The sequence below is a fragment of the Entelurus aequoreus genome, linkage group LG10 (genome assembly GCF_033978785.1).
Source record: "Entelurus aequoreus isolate RoL-2023_Sb linkage group LG10, RoL_Eaeq_v1.1, whole genome shotgun sequence".
NCBI lineage: Eukaryota > Metazoa > Chordata > Actinopteri > Syngnathiformes > Syngnathidae > Entelurus > Entelurus aequoreus.
The window spans coordinates 15,551,925-15,572,033 of NC_084740.1; the positions used below are offsets into that span (position 1 = coordinate 15,551,925).

General features: G+C 42.5%; 1 protein-coding gene across 3 annotated transcripts in view; it reads left to right on the top strand.

Annotated features, from left to right (window-relative positions):
• spa17 (sperm autoantigenic protein 17) overlaps window positions 1-20,109 on the top strand; it is a 39,298-nt gene that overhangs the window by 4,220 nt on the left and 14,969 nt on the right. Inside the window, exons 4-6 of one of the 3 annotated variants that reach the window (XM_062060192.1) lie at window positions 220-1,214; window positions 1,290-1,366; window positions 13,174-13,471. In XM_062060192.1, the coding sequence (XP_061916176.1) occupies window positions 220-1,214; window positions 1,290-1,366 (1,072 nt within the window). In that variant the 3' untranslated portion in view covers window positions 13,174-13,471. Of the gene's footprint in view, window positions 1-219; window positions 1,215-1,289; window positions 1,367-10,095; window positions 10,269-13,173; window positions 13,472-20,109 lie in introns of those variants that run through there. The other 2 variants (XM_062060191.1, XM_062060190.1) reach the window with 2 other exon arrangements.

Consider the following 20,109-nt stretch of genomic DNA (forward strand, 5'->3'; position numbering starts at 1 on the left):
GGGATAGGATGATTGGCAACACTAAATTGGCCCTAGTGTGTCTATCTGTGTTTGCCCTGCGATGAGGTGGCAACTTGTCCAGGGTGTACCCCGCCTACTGCCAGAATGCAGCTGAGATAGGCTCCAGCACCCCCTGCGACCCCAAAGGGAATAAGCGGTAGAAAATGGATGGATGGATGGATGGGATTTGTAAAATCTTTTTTTTTTTCTTTCTTTCAGCGATAAGCCAACAGACTCTCAAGCCAAGGATGAGTCTGCTCAGCAAGCAGAGGCACCACAAGTCTTGGCTACATCTTCTGATCAAGTTGATCTGACGGATAGTGCTGAAAAAGATGTATATCAGTCTGAACCTGCTGACCAAAAAGCATCGGAGGAGAAAGAGAACCCTGAGGCTGAAGAACCAGAGGAGGCTTTGCGGCAGTCTGATCTAGTTGAGGAAGCCTCTGAGGCTGAGGCAGATGCTAAGGCGGATACAGAGACTGAAGCTGAGACGGATGCTGAGCCTGAAGCTGAGACGGATGGTGAGCCTGAAGCTGAGACGGATGCTGAGACTGAAGCTGAGACAGATGCTGAGACTGAAGCTGAGACGGATGCTGAGGCTGAAGCTGTGACGGATGCTGAACCTGAAGCCGAGACAGATGCTGAAGCTGAAGCCGAGACAGATGCTGAGGCGGAGGCTGAGGTGGAAGCTAAGGTAGAAGCTCAGATAGAAGCTGAAGGAGAAGCCATGACGGAACCTGAGGTACAAACTGAGGTTGAAGCTTCAGAGCAGGATGAACCAGAGACAACCCCGGAGGAAGTCCCAACTGATGATATTAAAGAAGATAAGGATGATGAATCAGAGGCCGTTGATGAGGAGAACCCCCAAATCCAGTCTGAAGAAACCAAAGGAACCCAACCTCAAAGCGAAACCCTCGATGGTGAACAAGAAGCTGGAGCTCAGGCTGTAGAAACAACTGAGGAGGGAGGTGCGGAGATGCAGGCCACTGATGAGGAAGAAGGCAATGTGGACAACACTGAAGAACCAACGGAGCAATCTTTGGTTGAGGTTGACTTTGAAGAGATTCCAGATGCTCAGCAAAGTGATGACAGGGAGCAGCAGCCAGAAGAAGAGAAAGTTCCAGAAGATGTTTCGCAGAATCCTGAAGAACAAGTCAATGATGAGCCTGAAGTGGAGGGAGAGCCAGATGACCCAAACAATATAGAAACTAAAGGTACAATAGAGGCAATGAATGACATTAGTAATGGTGATAATGAAAAAGTTGGAGTCAGCTGCATTATAATTCCAGATGAGGTGGTTGCTGAGCATGCAGAGGAGGCGGGGCCAGAAGATGCAACAGAAGCTGATAATCAAGGAGGGGATTAGGTATTGTGTCATGTATCTTCTTCATACGAAGCAGCCGCTACACATTTTCTGTAAATGCTCTAATTATAAGCAGGGGCTAATTGGAATCAGGCGATACTGTAACTACTGAGTGAGGCAGTTATTTCCGAATTTTAAAAACACTATAATAATAATATATATTTTTTTGTATTGCACTTAACATTTGAATAACACAATAATAATGGTCTCATTTTAATAAGATTAGGGCTGTCAAAATGTACATGTTGACACATGCGATTAATCATCAACAAATTGCTGCATGAATTATGTATAAATACAGATTAATTTATTTTTACCGCACATATCCTTAACCTTTAACCATGGATGGTTACTTAAAGGGGATGTGGTGTTACGTCGGGGTCGCATGTTTGCGCGCAGATCGTTTCCCCAAGATGCAGACAGAACTCCGGAGGCAGTGTGCAGGTAGGACAATGATTTATATTCTATAAATCAGTCCATAATACAAAAATGCAGGAAAAATACAAACAAACACAAGAAAAGCGTGCCGATTGCACGGGGAGCTAAAGCACAAAACTAGCACTGGAAAGCTAACATAGAAACAGAAATCAAAGGAGTACTAACATAACTTGTTGCAGGAGCAAATAAAACAGCCAGACCGAGTGTGGCGAAAAGCAGGAATCAATAGCTCTCTGATTAGTGCCCGGAAGCAGGTGAGCGTCCCGAACACTAATCAGAGGCAGGTGAAAATAATCAGCAACCAAGGGGTGCTGAAACAGAAGTAAGCGAGTCTTAAACTAAAACAAAACATGATCCGGGCAACGGATCATCACATGTGGGTTGCTTGCTGTATGGTCAGTGATTAGGTGAAGGCATACAGTGCACACGAAAAGTATTCACAGTGCTTCGCTTTTTCCACATTTTGTTATTTTTCACTACAGCCTTACACAAAATGCAAGGAATTAATTGTTGTCTTCGAAATTCTACAGAGTCCAAAGTGACAATGTGATATTGTATTTATTTTTAATTTATTTTTAATTTTCACATTTATTAAAGAACTAAAAACTCACAGCCTTTGCTCAATACTTTGTTGATGCATCTTTGGCAGAAATTACAGCCTCAACTCTTTTTGAATATGATGTCACAAGCTTAGCACACCTATCTTTGGGCAGTTTCGCTCATTTCTCTTTGTAGCACGCCTCAAGCTTCCTCAGGTTGGATGGCAAGCATTGGTTTTCCTCCAGGATGTCTCTGTAGATTGCTGCATTCATCTTAGTCTAGTCAGGGAGGTGACCAAGAACCTGATGGTCACTCTGTCAGAGCTACAGCATTCCTCTGTGGAGAGGAGAACCTTGCAGAAGGACAACCATATCTGCAGCAATCCACCAATCAGGCCTGTATAGTATAGTGGCCAGACGGAAGCCATTTCTTAGTAAAAAGTTTGCCAAAATGCACCTGAAAGACTCTCAGACCACGACAGACAAAAGTCTCTGGTCAGATAAAATTGAAGATTAAGTTTGAACTCTTTAGCATATATGCCAGATGTCATGTTTGGAAGAAACCAGACCATTACCATCTCTACAGTGAAGCATGGTGGTGGCAGCATCATGCAGTATAGGGATGTTTTTCAGCGGCAGGACCTGGGAGACTAGTCAGGATAGAGGGAAAGATGAATGCAGCAATGTATCAATTTACAGAGACATCCTGGATAAAAAACAACGGTTCCTATCCAACCTGATGGCACTGGTGCTCCGGGTGCTGCACAGAGGAATGGGCGAAACTACTCAAAGATACAGTAGCTGTACGAAAGCCTATTGTGTGCCTTTAACCAGTTTTGTAATGTCCCTATGCATTTAGGTTGATAGGTCAATCTGTGACGTCATTTCCCCTTTAAAGCACGTCTTTGTCAGAATAGCCGGTTTCAATGAGTGGTGGCAGCCAGCCTTGTGTGCGTTGACGACTAAATGTAAGTTTTGTCACATACTGTTACAGCATTTGAACTGACTGTCGTGCCTTGCTACTTCTGCAAATGTTTGGTGCATTGTATGCTAAGATCAGTTGTTTTTGGGTCGATTGAGAGCTAATTAGTCTCGTTGACGGCGTTTACATTCACGTGTAGTTTATTTAACGTCATTGCAACTGCAATGGCGGAGTTTGGCCTTTAGATGGCGACAGAGACCACATAATTGCCATGTATGGCTCTGAAGCTTAGAAACTTGTTGGAAGTTCATACATAGTTAAATGCAGTATATATGTTGTTGTTATGCACACCTTTATATTATATTATATTATGTTATATTATGTATGCATATCCATGTATATTGCTGCATATTAATGAGTATATAATTGGATTGTAATTTTTCCTCTTTTCTTTATTTGTTTAGACCACACACACACACACAAAACCATACACATTCAAATCTACCTTTCAGCAATAAAGATGATTAAAGGATTCTCTGGCCGGAATCTGTCCATTGTGTCCCAACTCTAAAAGAACTACTATCCCTTCCTTACATTGGTCCTTCGAGCCGGATAGAGTTCCACCATCAGACACTATGGAGTCATCACCTGCTGATCACCAGCCCTCTGTCAGGCCAAAGAGAGACATTCGACTACCACCGCATTTGGCCCCTTACGATGTCACCCTCCTTCCCTCTCAACTGCCTGCCGCCCAAATCTCCTCACTACCAGTAGGACAACACGGTGAAGCAAGGCCAACCAGAGCTAGGAGTGCGTCAGAATACCAGTCATCTGCTTCATCACGTCGATCCTCTTGGCGATCACATGGGCTTCAACTGCTCCAAAATATTCCTGATGTCCAAACAGCTGCCCTAGAGGAGAGAATTAAAGGTTTGGAGCTTGCTGACCTACAGCAAGAAATAGAGGAGGAAAGGAAAGCTGACTTGGAGGCGAAGAGATTGGGTGCACAAGCTAAAGAAGGACAAAGACTACAAGAGGATGCTCACCTTGCCAAGGAGAATATGGCAAGGGAAATGGAACGGCGCAGACGCTTAAAGAAACTGGAGAAAGACTTACACATTGCCCATATTGTCAAGTCTTTCCTGTCGGAGTCTGAAGATGATGCAATGTCAACAACGTCAGCTCCGCCCGCTGCTGACATGCTTCAGCTCCCATCAATAACTCCAATGAAATCCGCTGCCGCTATCCCGATTACACAGTCTTTGACAACGTTTCCCATTCCTGTGCAAGGTGCACAAACTTGTGTCCCAACTTTAGTAGCCCCCACTACAGCTCCTGCATCTGTGTCTTTCACAAGTCAACATATGCCAGTCATTCCCACATCTAGTTATGCATCAACAATGACACATGCAGCCGCAGTGCCACAAACCATGCAAACTTTTGTGCCACAACCACCAGTTCCAGCTGGTGCACCACCTCCTGCTGCTGGGCAGTATGTTCAATACACATTACCATCTGCTACTCCAGCCCCGGCAGCACCACCCTGGTCCTACCCGGGCATCGAGACGCTGATCGCTACTTCCTATGGCATTCCCAAACCAGTACTTCCAAGGTTTGAGAGTGGCCGGGAAAGTGATTTCGCCCTACTCAAGATGGCGCTAGAGAACTTGATGAATAGTCATCCTCACCTCAGCGAGCAATATAAATATCAAGTTCTACTAAATCAGCTCAAACTCCCTAATGCTCTGCAGTTAGCCAAGTCATTCATGTATGACCCAAACCCGTACACGGCTGCGCTAGGGGCTCTACAAGACAAATATGGCCAGCCTAGACAACTAGTACAGAGTGAACTAGGAGCTATTCTTAACTCACCAGCCATCAGAGTGGGGGATGCAGAAGCTTTCGACACGTTCGCTCTCTCAGTTCAGACCTTAGTTGGCATGCTGCGGACTTTAGAGGGACCCCTTGGATACGAGCTCAAATGTGGTTCTCACGTTGACCGCCTCATAAGTAAAATGCCTCCTGCTCACCGAGACGGATTTATGGAATACTGTCCTTGTCGAGGCATTCTACAGCCAGGTACCGACCAAATTTACACCCTGCCCGACCTGGCATCCTGGCTCCAAGTTAAAGCTCAAGCTAAGCGCCTGGCCAGCCGAGTCACTCACCTCTACAACCCGGGGCCTCCTCCTGCCAAGAGGGATTATAATAGTCCATGGCCCAAACAAAGGACAGCGTCAATTCTCTTATGTTGTGGTGAAACCGGTCGCAGCCAGAGCAACAATCTGACAAAGTCACAACCCTTTAAACCTAGTCCTTATTGTCCATTTTGCAACCGTAAGGAGCATTACCTCAACTCATGCCTGGACTTCAAGAAACTGAATACCAGTGAGATCAATAAGTGGATCCAAGAAGGTAACAGATGTTGGAAGTGCGGTCGTGGCCACAAAGCTGCAGCATGTACGCTTAAACGCCCTTGTAACTTATGCAAAGAGACGCACCTCACAGTACTGCATGACATGATCCAAGAGTCATCTCAACAAGTCCTGATGATGAGTAACCAAAATCCCACAGTCTACCTGGAACAGCCTCAAAGCCCTCAAAGAGTTTTGCTGAAAGTTGTTAAAGTGCTCTTACAAAATGGAGACCGCACTCTAGAGACATTTGCTGTGCTCGATGATGGTTCTGAGAGAACACTCATCCTCCCCTATGCAGTAGAGCAACTACAACTTGCTAAGCATCCTGAAACCCTTCACCTGAGAACTGTTCAACAAGAAGTGAAAGTGCTCAATGGTTCGTCAGTCAGCCTTCACGTCTCCCCCATCTTCAAGCCAAGCAAGAAGTATTGGATTAAAAATGCCTTCACAGCTGAGAATCTGAGCCTATCTCAGCACACATATCCAGTAGCGGCCCTCCAAAAACGCTACGAGCACCTCAAAGACCTTCCTTTGCTGCCTATCAATCGAGCGCAACCGCTACTCCTCATAGGTTCTGATATGTCTCAGCTTCTTGCTCCTACAGAGCCGGTGCGAGCAGGCCCATCTGGCGGCCCCATAGCAGTCTGTACCAACCTAGGCTGGTCCCTACAAGGTCCGTCTGTGATTTATGCATTTTCCCATCAGCCTTCCTGTCTGCACGTTACCACTGAATCCCCATATACCGAACTTTTCAAGAATGTGGAACGTCTCTGGCAGATCGATACTCTCCCTTACGTCAGCGAGAAGATTGCATCTCGTTCCAAGCAGGACCAACAAGGTCTCTCTCTTTTACAGACTGACTCTAAGCGTGTATCTGTTGATGGTATCCAGCGCTACGCGACACCCCTGTTACGTCGCCAGCCAAGCACTATGCTATGTGCACCCTCAGATGCTGTAGTGCCAAACTTACGCAGCATTGAACGCAGGTTGGCCAAAGACTCTCACCTTGCAACCTCTTATCGTAGAGAGATGGACAAACTTATCAAAACAGGATACGTTGCTGAGATTCCTTCAGAGGAGGCAGCAAAGAGTACTGAGTCGTGGTACGTACCACATCATATGGTGCACCACAATGGGAAAGACAGAGTGGTCTTCAACTGTTCTTTCTCCTACAATGGCCAGTCTTTGAATGATCATCTCCTCCCTGGACCAACGTTGGGCCCTACTATGATTGGAGTCCTCTTGCGGTTCCGATGTCATGCAATAGCCATAAGCGGGGATATCAAGTCAATGTTTCACCAGATCCGCTTACTTGACCATGATAAACCACTCCTTCGATTCCTGTGGCGGAACATGGACAGGGAATCTAGAGCGCAGATCTTTGAATGGCAGGTCCTACCTTTCGGAACAACCTGCAGCCCCTGTTGTGCAGTGTACGCCTTACAGCAGCACGTCAGGGACTATGAGCCACCAGACTCTCTGCTCATGCAAGTGGTTGAGCACTCCTTCTATGTGGACAATTGCCTCCACAGTCTGAGTAAGGTTGAAGAAGCCAAAGCTCTAATTGACACTCTGCGTAAACTTCTTAGCAAGGGAGGTTTCGAGATCCGACAGTGGGCTAGCAACATGCCAGAAGTTGTGGCCCATCTACCACCTGATGCACGATCAGCAACTAGTGAGCTGTGGTTATCCAAAGCAAGAGATAACCTCCACGAACCCACCCTTGGACTATGCTGGGATTGTTTGAGTGACACTCTGAGTTTCAAGCGTCACACAACAGAATCATCAGCTGCCACTCTTCGAAATGTCTACAGTGTCCTGGCCAAGCTTTATGACCCCCTAGGATTCATTGTACCATTTACCACTCGTTGTAAGGTGCTCATCCAAGATATGTGGAAGTCCAACCTCGGCTGGGACGACCAGATCCAGCCTGCAGATCTCCTTGACAAGTGGTCAACCTGGGTACGTGAGATTCCCACTTTACAACAATTTAAGGTGCCCCGTTCCTATGTACCTTTTACTGTGAACACTCCCACTGCAACCAGACATATTCACATCTTCTGCGATGCCTCCGAGCGGGCCTATGGGTCAGTGGCCTTTATGCAGTCAGTAGATGACAATCAGCACACCCATGTGTCTTTCGTGTTCGCCAGATCACAAGTTTCACCGAAAAAGCAACTATCCATCCCGCGACTAGAGCTCAGTGCTGCACTTACAGGAGCACAGCTGGCCAAAGTGATAGAGACAGAGCTCGGTGTCCCTTCAGATCGCATCACGCTATGGTCAGACTCAACGACCGTGCTGCACTGGATCAGATCAGAATCGTGTCGCTTCAAAGTATTTGTGGGGACTCGCATCACCGAAATCCAAACCCTAACAAACCCCACTCAGTGGCTTTATGTTGATTCTCTGAACAATCCAGCAGACGATATCACTCGTGGACTCACCCTGCAGGAAATGATCCAAGAGCACCGCTGGAATAAGGGCCCGCACTTCCTTTACCTGCCAGAAAATGAGTGGCCCAATTTGCCTACATCTGACCTGGAACCGGATGCCACAGAGCTGAGGAAATCCGCCTTCGTTGGAACTATTTCCTGTGCTTCATCCACTCAGCTTACTGATTTCAGTAAGTTCTCCACATGGAAACAGCTTCTACAAGAGACAGCTAGCTCCCTTCATGGGGCGGCTGATGTTGGTGCTTCATCCCCACCTTCCGCCGTGGATTTTCTGCAAGAACGTAACAAGTGGAGGAACGATGGCAAGACCCTTTTGGCTGGTCAAGTTGTCTTGATAGTGGATCCTCAACTCCCCCGAGGATCGTGGCCTGTAGGACGGATCACTCAGACACATCCAGGAGCAGATGGACGGGTCCGGACTGCCAGAATACAAGTGAAGAATCGCACCTACCTTCGCCCAGTCGCCCGACTGATCATGCTTCCACCTCTTGATGACGAGGACACTACCTCATAGACTTTCTTCTAGTTTCAACTGCCATACGGACAGTTGGGGGCGGCTGTGTACAAAAGCCTATTGTGTGCCTTTAACCAGTTTTGTAATGTTCCTATGCATTTAGGTTGATAGGTCAATCTGTGACGTCATTTCCCCTTTAAAGCACGTCTTTGTCAGAATAGCCGGTTTCAATCAGTGGTGGCAGCCAGCCTTGTGTGCGTTGACGACTAAATGTAAGTTTTGTCACATACTGTTACAGCATTTGAACTGACTGTCGTGCCTTGCTACTTCTGCAAATGTTTTGTGTATTGTATGCTAAGATCAGTTGTTTTTGGGTCGATTGAGAGCTAATTAGTCTCGTTGACGGCGTTTACATTCACGTGTAGTTTATTTAACGTCATTGCAACTGCGATGGCGGAGTTTGGCCTTTAGAAGGCGACAGAGACCACATAATCGCCATGTATGGCTCTGAAGCTTAGAAACTTGTTGGAAGTTCATACATAGTTAAATGCAGTATATATGTTGTTGTTATGCACACCTTTATATTATATTATATTATGTTATATTATGTATGCATATCCATGTATATTGCCGCATATTAATGAGTATATAATTGGATTGTAATTTTTCCTCTTTATTTGTTTAGACCACACACACACACACAAAACCATACACATTCAAATCTACCTTTCAGCAATAAAGATGATTAAGGGATTCTCTGGCCGGAATCTGTCCATTGTGTCCCAACTCTAAAAGAACTACTATCCCTTCCTTACAGTAGCTGTGACAAGCTTGTGGCATCGTATTCAAAAAGACTTGAGGCTGTAAATGCTGCCAAAGGTGCATCAACAAAGTATTGCGCAAATGCTGTGAATACTTATGTACATGTGATTTTTTTTCATTTTGGTATAACACTGTAACATAACAAAATGTGGAAAAAGTGAAGCGCTGTGAATACTTTTCGGATGCACTGTATGTCAGTGCAAAGATGAGTAAGGGCACTCTGACTGGCGTGCTTCCTGGAATGTTTTGCTTCAAAATACAAACCGACGGGACTTGGAATAATCCTGTCATTAAGTTTTGAGCAAATACACAACGTGCATTTAAGTCAAATTAGAGGTGTCAAATTAGAGGTGTCAAATTATCGCGTCAATTGCGAATAATTAATTTGGAGCGTTATATTTTTTTAATCGCGTCAATCTAATTTTAAATCTGTAATGTTACTGTCTGTGTATGCAACAACACTAAGAGCAACAACAGTACCGCCATGTAAGATAGTATGTACTGTCGTCACGCCAAGAAAAGGTCTCATTCTCTCACGAGTCACGAGACTGTTGTTAGCGGCTTTGAATACTGGGGACAGGATGAATTATATCTGACAAATAGTGTAAAATATTCATGAGAAACGTAAAGACATGTGACAAGTGTATTTTTGCGTAGAGTAGACACTGCTTTTTTTCCCTTTAGCGTCGTGGGCATCTTCGATTACATGAGCCCTGGAGAAATGGCATCACTTCCAACCGGGTGTGTTTTTTCCTACATTAGCAGGACTTTATATTCATCAATATAGTTATATATCACATGTATTCAGAGCACACGTACATGGAGAGGAATGATGTGAATGTTGTGTGTTCCTTAAGTCGCACGTTCATGTGACTGCCGTGGGACGAAATGAAAACAAAACATGTAAATAAATAACTTACTGTTCTGTCAATAAATAGGGTTTAAAATATTAGATCATGCACATTAATGTACATGTAGGAGACATACAGTATATGATTGACAGTCAGGAAAGCCAACATTTCCTCTGATCCGTTTTTACCAAGTTTAACATGTAACCTTGACAATTATAAACATTTATTTGTTCAATCTGTTCTCTTGAACTAAAACTGGTAACATACTGTATGCTAGCACTGTGATTGATGGCTCTTTTTTCATGTTTGATCTGAAGCAGAGGAAAAGCATCAAGTTCAACATTCAATACTGATTGTTCAGAAAAGTGTTCTTACTGGTTTTTATTTTTTGTTCAGCACCCTATATGGACCTAATGTTGCATTTTAGTAAATGCAACAGATCAGGAGTGTCAAACTCAAATACAGAGTGGGCCAAAATTTAAAACTGAACAAAGCCGCGGGCCAAGGTTGAACAAATTAACCTTTTAATAGTGACCCAAACAAGTTTTGCATTGAATATTGAACAAGCAAGGCTTATATAACTTTATAGTGACATGCAAAATCGAGTTTCAAATAATAATAATAATAATTAAAATATATCAATGGCATATCAAATACAATTTAAATAAAAATGTAATGCCTCTTTTCTATATGCAGCCTTCTGAGGTAAATATCAACATTAACTTTTTTCACAGGCTAATAAATTTGAAAATAAAATAACAATGAATAAACCAACCATTTAGGACTTTAAACTGCTCAGTTTGCAACACACTGATCTAATCTGATCTGTCCAAGCCAGATACCTGCCATCTTTTCTTGGATGCTAGTTCATTAATGTCGGGGCTCAGGCCTTGAGCTGAGGCAACCTTCATTATCGAACGAAAGTGTTCATCAGTCATTATATCTCGTAGTCCACCCGGACCACAGTCTTGGGGGCGTGCCTCAAAGGCACTGCCTTTAACGTCCTCTACGAGCTGTCGTCACGTCCGCTTTTCATCCATTCTAACAACGTGCCGTCCCAGTCACAAGATATGTGCGGCATCTGTACGCACACACACGTTATTGCAACGCATACTTGATCAACAGCGATACAGGTTACACTGAGGGTGCCCGTATAAACAACAAGAACACTGTTAGAAAAATACGCCACACTGTGAATCCACACAAAACAAGAATGACAAACACATTTTGGGAGAACATCCGCACCGTAACGCAACATAAACACAACAGAACAAATACCCAGAACCTTTTGCAGTATTAACTCTCCCGGGACGCTACAAAATGCACCCCCGCTACCACCAACCCCCCCCCCCCCCCCCCCCCCCCCCCCCCCCACACACACACACACACACACACACACACACACACACACACACACACCTTGTAGCGTCCCGGGAGAGTTAGTGCTGCAAAGGATTCTGGGTATTTGTTATTTGTTTTGTTGTGTTTATGTTGTGTTACGGTGCGGATGTTCTCCCGAAATGTGTTTGTCATTCTTGTTTGGTGTGGGTTCACAGTGTGGCGTATATTTCTAACAGTGTTAAAGTTGTTTATACGGTCACCCTCAGTGTAACCTGTATTGCTGTTGATCAAGTATGATTGCATTCACTTGTGTGGGCGTGCAGAAGCCACACGTATTGTGTGACTGGGCCAGCACTCGTTGGACTGGATGAAAAGAGGACGTGACGATTTTCGGGAGGGGCACTGAAATTTGGGAGTCTCCAGGGAGGGTTGGCAAGTATGAGAATTAGCGGTGAATGCGGTGTTACCGCGGCACCGCCGCTGTATATAATTGGCGGGCCAGCTCTAGTGTTAACTTAATATTGCCTCAAGGGCCAAGTGAAATTACACGGGGGGCCAAATTTGGCCCGCGGGCCAGAGTTTGACACCCATGCAACAGATTGTTAGTCTGTTGAAAAAACTAAAACAAAAAAAGCAATACATTACTTTATGATGTCACTTTCGTTTTTATATCAATTGTTATAGTAATGTAATGAATTTAAATGCAAATACGTCAAGTTGAGGCAGCTTCTCATTCCCTGTGGCTCAGTTACTTCCCACAGTGCCCACACTATATGTGTGCGATTTCTGTTTCTCCACTCCCTAAGTGTGCAATCATAGGTATTTTGGTCACTCTTTTTGAGTGCGTTTGTTGTTATTATTCTTATTTATTTTTTGCTTTGAGTTGGGGTCCTACTCCAGCTAAGCCGATCGTGACAGTTCCTTCATGACATTCTGACAACAATGTTGCATTTGTATCAAAACATAAATGGGTTGATTTGAAATACAAGCAAGTAATTTATTCTGATTATCTAAATGTAAATCTTTAATTGCAATGTGCAATTTGTGTGCAGTGCACTGTGATACATAAAATCAAAGCGCATGGAAAATAACTAGCAGTATAAAACGATCTATGCTTGAGCATTAGCAGAAAGGTTACAAAAGACTATGAAGGGCAATTAGCTTGTAACAATAAAATTAACAACAGGTCATTTATCAGCGCTTTGAGAGAGACAGGATTCAATCAGCTGTTGCAGAAGAGCCTATGGGGTAATTAAAGGAGTCACTCAGTTATGCATTACATTAATCACATATAACATTTCTCAGCGGGTGGGCTCTAGCTGGTGTAATCAATTATGTATGGATTTTAAATGGTGTCTTTTTGTCTATGATGTAACATAAGGAGATTATGATAGCATTACTGGCTTGCAATTACATTTGATGCAATACTGTAGGTGTATCTTCTGTTTAGGTTGTACATGATCTCGCTGTGACCTATTGAATTTAGTGTTGCATCCCCCATGATGTTCACCTCCTCCTCTGCTTCTACTTTGTCCTTTGGCTTCATCGTCTAATGGTCATGTGATCACAGTGGCCAGCCTGGCTCTTGGCAGCTGCCCTGTTGGCCGCGGGATGTCCTTGATGTCTTCGTCCTCCTCTTTGGGCCAACTGAGTTCCTCCACGGCAACTTAAGACATTACGTATATGCTTTTATCTTGATAGAAAGATGTGTCCACTCATGAGGTCAGTAACCCACAGTTTGAAAGATGTTGTCTCTATTTCTCCTGTCGGTAGGTATATTCTGTGTGTTGGAGTCAGCCTAATTATAACTAATAACTATTTTCTAAGTAACAGTATTGTACAGCAACAAAATGTTTGACATGACTATTTATTGCACTTAATTAGACTTTGCCTAATTGTATTGATCCCCAAGGGAAATTGTTTGATTGTTTAAATACTCTCAATAGCATTATAAATGAGGAAAAATGTAGATAGAATCAAATATAATAAACGATAAGAACTACACAAAAGCTGCAGAATATAATGCGTAGCCTGTAGAACAAAATAAAAGGGTTTTCATAGTTACAAATAGGCAAAGGAACATACTTACAAATAGACAAGAAATGCAATAATACAAATAAAAGTAAATATTTAATACTAAAAATTATTAATGTGCGCTCTTGTACTCCAGAACCGCTGCACACAAAAGATCAAACATTTGGTGTGTTGCCAATGCAATTATTGTTCTGTCACATTGTGACAGTTATTTAGATTGACTTGAAATATCTCACACAGCTCAATGCCTTTTTTTAAAACGCCCATTGTTACTTAAGGGTGTTTAGGGTGTAGCCATACAGTTTTGTACACACCTTTTAGGGGATTGACAAGCAAATGTATGAAAAATTTGAGCAAGATTGATTGTAAAACATGGCCGCCATTAAGTAAACTATTTTTGCAGGGACCTGGATTAGGATTACTGTCTGTTAAATCATTGATCAAGTGTCTAATGATTATAAAACTCCTTGTGTGGCCCTGAACAAGATATTGTTTGTGGCCCCATTTCGGTCTTTAATATTACTTGTGTAACACGCTATGGCTGACTTCAGCCTAGTGAGTATTGTAATTGTCATCCCTCGCCACATCGCGCTTTGTAGTTTACATGCATTCTTGCATCATGCATTTACCATAGCCAGGCCAGGAATTAAAGCAATAAACCCAATGTACTACTCTTGGCGATCAGAAATTACAGGTAGATTGTGGGAGCCTGAGAGTGTGCATTAGAGACACTGTCAAGACGTGGTGATGCAAATTACTGCGTGGATTGTTTTCCCGTGGTGCAAAGCGACTGGACCGGACAAGGCTTGCAGGTAAAGACATGGTTTAATTTCTACTAAAAAAAGTGCAAACAAAAGGCGCGCACAAGGTGGAGAACAAACTTGACTAAGAAAACAAAAACTAATACTTTGACGTAAACTATGGACATGAAACAAAACTCGCAAACTGTGACATGAAAAAACAAAACTTACGTGGCATGGCATGAAGCGAACAATCGCATGAAAATAAGTCAGCACAGAGCATGGTACAGAATATCAGAGTGTCAATAGAGTAGAGTCAATAGAATAATGTCAATGTCGCCAGGCCGATTCCCTGGCAACTACAGGCTTAAATAATAATGTCTCATGATTGAGACAGGTGCATGTGTCCAAATGAGTCAGGTGTGTGAGTCATGAGGACAGGTGAACTAATCGGTCGTCGTGGTGACAAAACAAACAAGAGTGCACAAACAGGAACTAAAAGAGTCCAAAAACCAACAGAACATAACCAAACAAAACATGATCAAAAGACATGACAGACACAACCAACAAAAATGCAGTTCAACTACTTTTATAACTAAATATTATCAACAAATGTATTATACATATTTTACAAGTTATGTAAAGATTTGTAAAACATTACGAAGACAACTGCAATTCGGTTCGATCCAATATGTTCAATAGTCATGTGTTTATATTTCAGATATTGTCCAAAGTTTATATGAAAAGGTAAAAAAAATTGTTGATAGGTCCAAAAGAAAAGAAAAGTGTTCGATATCTCCTACTGCAGTGAAGCCTATTTAAAACTGCTCTGGCTTTGGCATTAATTTAAAAAGTAAAAAAAACACAATAAATGGGCAACAACTATAAAAACAACAAATGTTTTTTAGACTTTAAATCCTTAGGTAAGTGGTTCGGCTACAATATAAACTTAAATAGTACGATCGTTTTATAAATACGGTCATCTATCTATTAGAATGACAGCATTCATGTCATAATATGTTGGTGGTGAACCCCAAGATGCAGAGATGGCAGGTGTAGCGCAGGAAAACATGACTTTAATAGGATAACAGGAGACATGATAACAAGAAACGGGAAACAGGAGACAGGAAACAATCATCGAGCCCTGACTGGAGGGCGAGGCAGGCATAAATAGCAACCAGCTGATAGAAAACAGGTGTGGCCAGGCTGCCAATCAGGGACAGGTGAGGGGAAATAGCGCTCAGGGAGACAAGCAGAAAATGGAACTAAAATAAGAGCGCTGACAGGAAATAAACACCAACTAAGGAAACAAAACAAGACGTGAATGTGACAGATCGTCACAATTCAAGGTGATGCTAAGTCATTAGCTATCTCTGTAAACTGTTGAATAGACGCAGACGCGATGCTGCTTAACCGAACTAAAACTATTACAACGGACATGTTGACTCGCTACCGCACAGAAGTTTATCATTGTAACCATTATGCGATTCGGTCCATCAAAGTAGAACAAGCAAACGCATGCAGAGCATGACGACCACGTTGATGATCAACTATCAATGTGATCGGTCGCTATAATCATTAGTGATGTGCGGATTGATGCTGAAATATCGATTACTGTTGATACCATCTATGCCCTAATATCGATCCTGAAATCAAAATATCGACACTTTTGATATTTTAGATCAGCGGTGTCCAAACTACAGTATTTCCACCAAGGGCCGCATACTGAAAAATTATATTTTTTTAATAAAAAAAATAAAATAAAAATGCTAAAATCATATATTGTGTCAGCTTTGTATTATTGGTGACTAAGTATATTAATATTAATTATTAGTTACAAATGTTCAGCTTTTTCTCATTACATACCGATTTTTGTGCTCTTTTTCTTAAATTTTTACTGTTGTTTTTTTCCCCATGTAAAAATAGAATAAATGTATTAATAATACAACTGTGTAACTGCATAACCTGGTGTGTCAAAAATTATTAATGTTCTCTTACACATTTAACAGTGTTTATTATGGTTGTTCATAAAATTCATATTTAATTTTTTAATTAACTAACTAAACTTTGTTTATATTTTAAGAATGTTTTATTTTTAATTTGAGAGCTTCTAGTATTATAGATCAGGTGTATCTAAAGTTTTTCCATCAAGGGCCGCATACTGAAAAGTCAAGTATGAGGGTGGGTGGAGCATGTTGATATTTATTTATTTTTAAAATAAAATATGCTTAAAACATTTTATATTTATAAAGACAAAACTTTGTGTTATAGGTGACAAAGTATTAATAATAGTTTAATTAAATTAGCTTCTTTTAATTACATTCCAACGTTTTGCAATTTTTGTCTTACATTTCTACTGTTGTTGTTGGGTTGTTTTTTTTTATAGATATGTTGTTATTTGGAAATACACAACCTTTTTCATTTTAGCATAAACATTGGGTATATTTGCACAAAGTATTGGTATCAGTTCGGTATGGCCAATACCAGCCTGAATTTTACTTGGTATAGGATCGAAAGATGATATTTGACTGCCTCGTGCTCACAGAACCATAATTCTGTTATTTCCACATATTTTCCATTTGAGAGAACAGACACTTCCTGATTGAAACTTGATTGAATGGTCTGTCATCATCCGAGACATTTTTTGCTTTTTTAGCTGCTCTGATGTGCCTGGACAAGCACGTCAGGACAGTGGTGGAAAGAGTTGCTGAGAGGGTTGCCATGGTAACGATTCACTACTCTATCCTGCGTTCATGGAATTAATAAGAGAGGGTGATGTTGATTGTTGCTAAGCTTTATTTTAAAAGCGGCTGCACGCCAGTGTGTTGTGAGTGACTGCTGTACTACTAAAACCTGCGCAATTTAGAGTTTACTGAAGATTGATGAGTGTAAACCCAATTTAAAAGTGAATCAAACGAACAAAGTGAAGTCACCAGAGAAGGAAGAAAAATGACTGTCAGAGATGGAACTGAGAATAATGGCTGGTTTTTCTGCTCTGCCCCTGCGTCTTGTCTCTGAGGCTGGCAGCGGCGTGTGGGCGGCCTCGCCAGCTGGGATCATAGGGATGGAGAGAAGGCTGTTTGCTCACGCTGCCTTTAATACATTTATAACGCCGCCCAGTGCTTTACGCCTGTTTTATTCTCGCACTACTACAGTTGCTGAAACTGAAAGTCAGCAGTTATTATTTAATGTGCATCTCGCCATTACGATGTATTCTTCTCACGTGTTGGCTTTTATCTGCAGTTTGTGCACGTTGGGTGCTCAGGTGGGGTTTTTTTCGACTTTAAATTGTTGCAAGAGTTAAAGGTCCTGTAGGGCCGGAATGGGAACACAGCAGGTCAGCAACCTTAATGAGGCTTGATAAGACTGAACACATGCTGCCATGTTTGTAGGAGGTCTCTCCATCCCCTCCTCTTCCCTACCTCTATGTTCATTTTCTCTCTCTCTCTCTCTCTCTCCTTGTGTGCGTGAGCGGATGTTACTGAGCATGCAATGATTGTTAGTAAGAGGCAGTGAGGCATCTGTATGTAAGCAGAGTAACTTATAGCGAGCAGCAGGAAAGTCATATTAGGGTTAAGCTACCTGAAGACTGAGTGACAGACATGGACTGCCATAATGTGAGTAAATTGTTCATGTTAACTTTTTAGTACTATTTTGCCATTGTTTACGTATTACACTTTAACCAATTATGCACTTTTTATCATGAGTGGATTACATGAATGTTGCATCACAAGTGTTGTGTAGCCACATAGCACAATCCCAGTCAGTGTTTTAGTATCCTGGCAGCTGAGTGAGCAGTCAGACACAGAGGCTAATGAATCCTGGATGTGCAGGTGGGTGGTCGCCCTCCCACACTGGAAGGTGTTACACCGGAGACATGATACAGTGGGACGACAGCCCGGCTCCCTCACTCAATGTGGGCTGCCTTTTTTTGTGTGCAAAATGTCAGTCTGCGTTCTTTTCCCCCTGCCATGCTCCGAGTGCAAAATCAGTGTTTACATGAGTTGTCGACTCGGTGCTATGTCACTTTTTTTGTGGTTTGTGACGAGACAGAATTGATTCTTACGCCTACTGCATGTCTTCTTTGGGATGTTGGATGATGAGAGAAGGAGCTGATGCGGAATTTTGAGGGGTCAACGTTTTCATCCTAGAGTTTAGATCAGACCTGGGCATTCTGCGGCCCGCGGGCCGCATCCGGCCCTTTGTGCGTCCCTGTCCGGCCCGCGTGAGGCCAATTATAAATTACAAAATAAATTTAAAAAAGTATCTATGTCGAGTGTGCAATACAACGGTGCTGCTTTTGTTTTGGAAATCGTTATTTGTATTACTTCCGTGTGGACGTATGCGTGTGCGTGATTGTGAGTGAATGTGAACAGCTGCAATTACAAAATAAAGTTGAAAAAACATCTATGTCGTGCGCGCAATACAACTGTGCTGCTTTTATTTTGAAAAGTATTATTTATGGGCGTGTGTCCGTGTGTAACCTGCGAGTGAAGGTGCACATGCAACGACAAGTGATGCACGGTTTACACCCGAGACGCTAAAAAGAGAAAAGTTGATGAGGAATGGCGTGTTTTCAACAAGACATGAACTGCAAAGCAACGTACCCTCTAAGGTGCGTGCCTGCGCAATTGCGCACTGCTCAAGCGTCTGCTGCGCGCAGCAAATATATGCCGCGCACCAAATCAAATCCCATCTGAATTCTAAACAAAATAAACATATTTATTCTATGTAATTTTGCAATGCAACTTTGAGTGACAGTGACAACAAGCGGCCCTAACGGTGTTCGTCAACACCGTTCAATTGAACACCGTTCAATTATTGTAACGTCTATCGAGATGCTTCGAGGACAGGAATTATATCGATCACTTTATTGAGCAAAACTGTTTATATTCGGCCATAACCACACCAAAAACATGAGTCACTAGTCATTTTCTGCCGTACAAACCAGGCCAAAAGCAACTTGTCATCTGTCACCAACACGCATACCACTAAACCACTGCTGCGTTTATGGCCACACAAAAAGTCGGACAACTCAAACACCACACAAAGTTACACTATGACTCCTCAGTCATACGTGTGCTTATTTTACTGTCATTTATTATTAATGTTAATTTATTTATATTAGTCATGGAATGCTGTTACACACACTATGTTGAAGTATTACTATTATTATTAATTATTATTATTATTATTATTTATCTTACGGTATATATCAAAAAATAATATTGAGCAAAATTTAATTGAAATATTGTTGATGTGGCCCTCCAGCAGTGCTCGGGTAGCTCATGCGGCCCCCGGTAAAAATTAATTGCCCACCCCTGGTTTAGAGTCATAACTTTATCTTTACTTCAGCTGTGCGTTGGCTTTAATGATACTGTCAAAGATGTTTACTAGTATAGCTGCATCGCGTGTAGTCGTGTAGAACTGCACTGAATCATTGTGAAGGATGTTTGTAATATTTTAGTCACGATACGATACCAACTTCAGGTACCTAAGAATCGATACCGGTACTCAACCACACCAACATTCGGTACTTTTAAAGTTACAATGTTAAAGTACCACTGATAGTCACACACACACTACGTGTGGTGAAATTTCCCTCTGCATTTGACCCATCCCCTTGTTCCACCCCCTGGGAGGTGAGGGGAGCAGTGAGCAGCAGCGGTGGCCGCGCTCGGGTATTATTTTGCTGATTTAACCTCCAATTCCAACACTTGATGCTGAGTGCC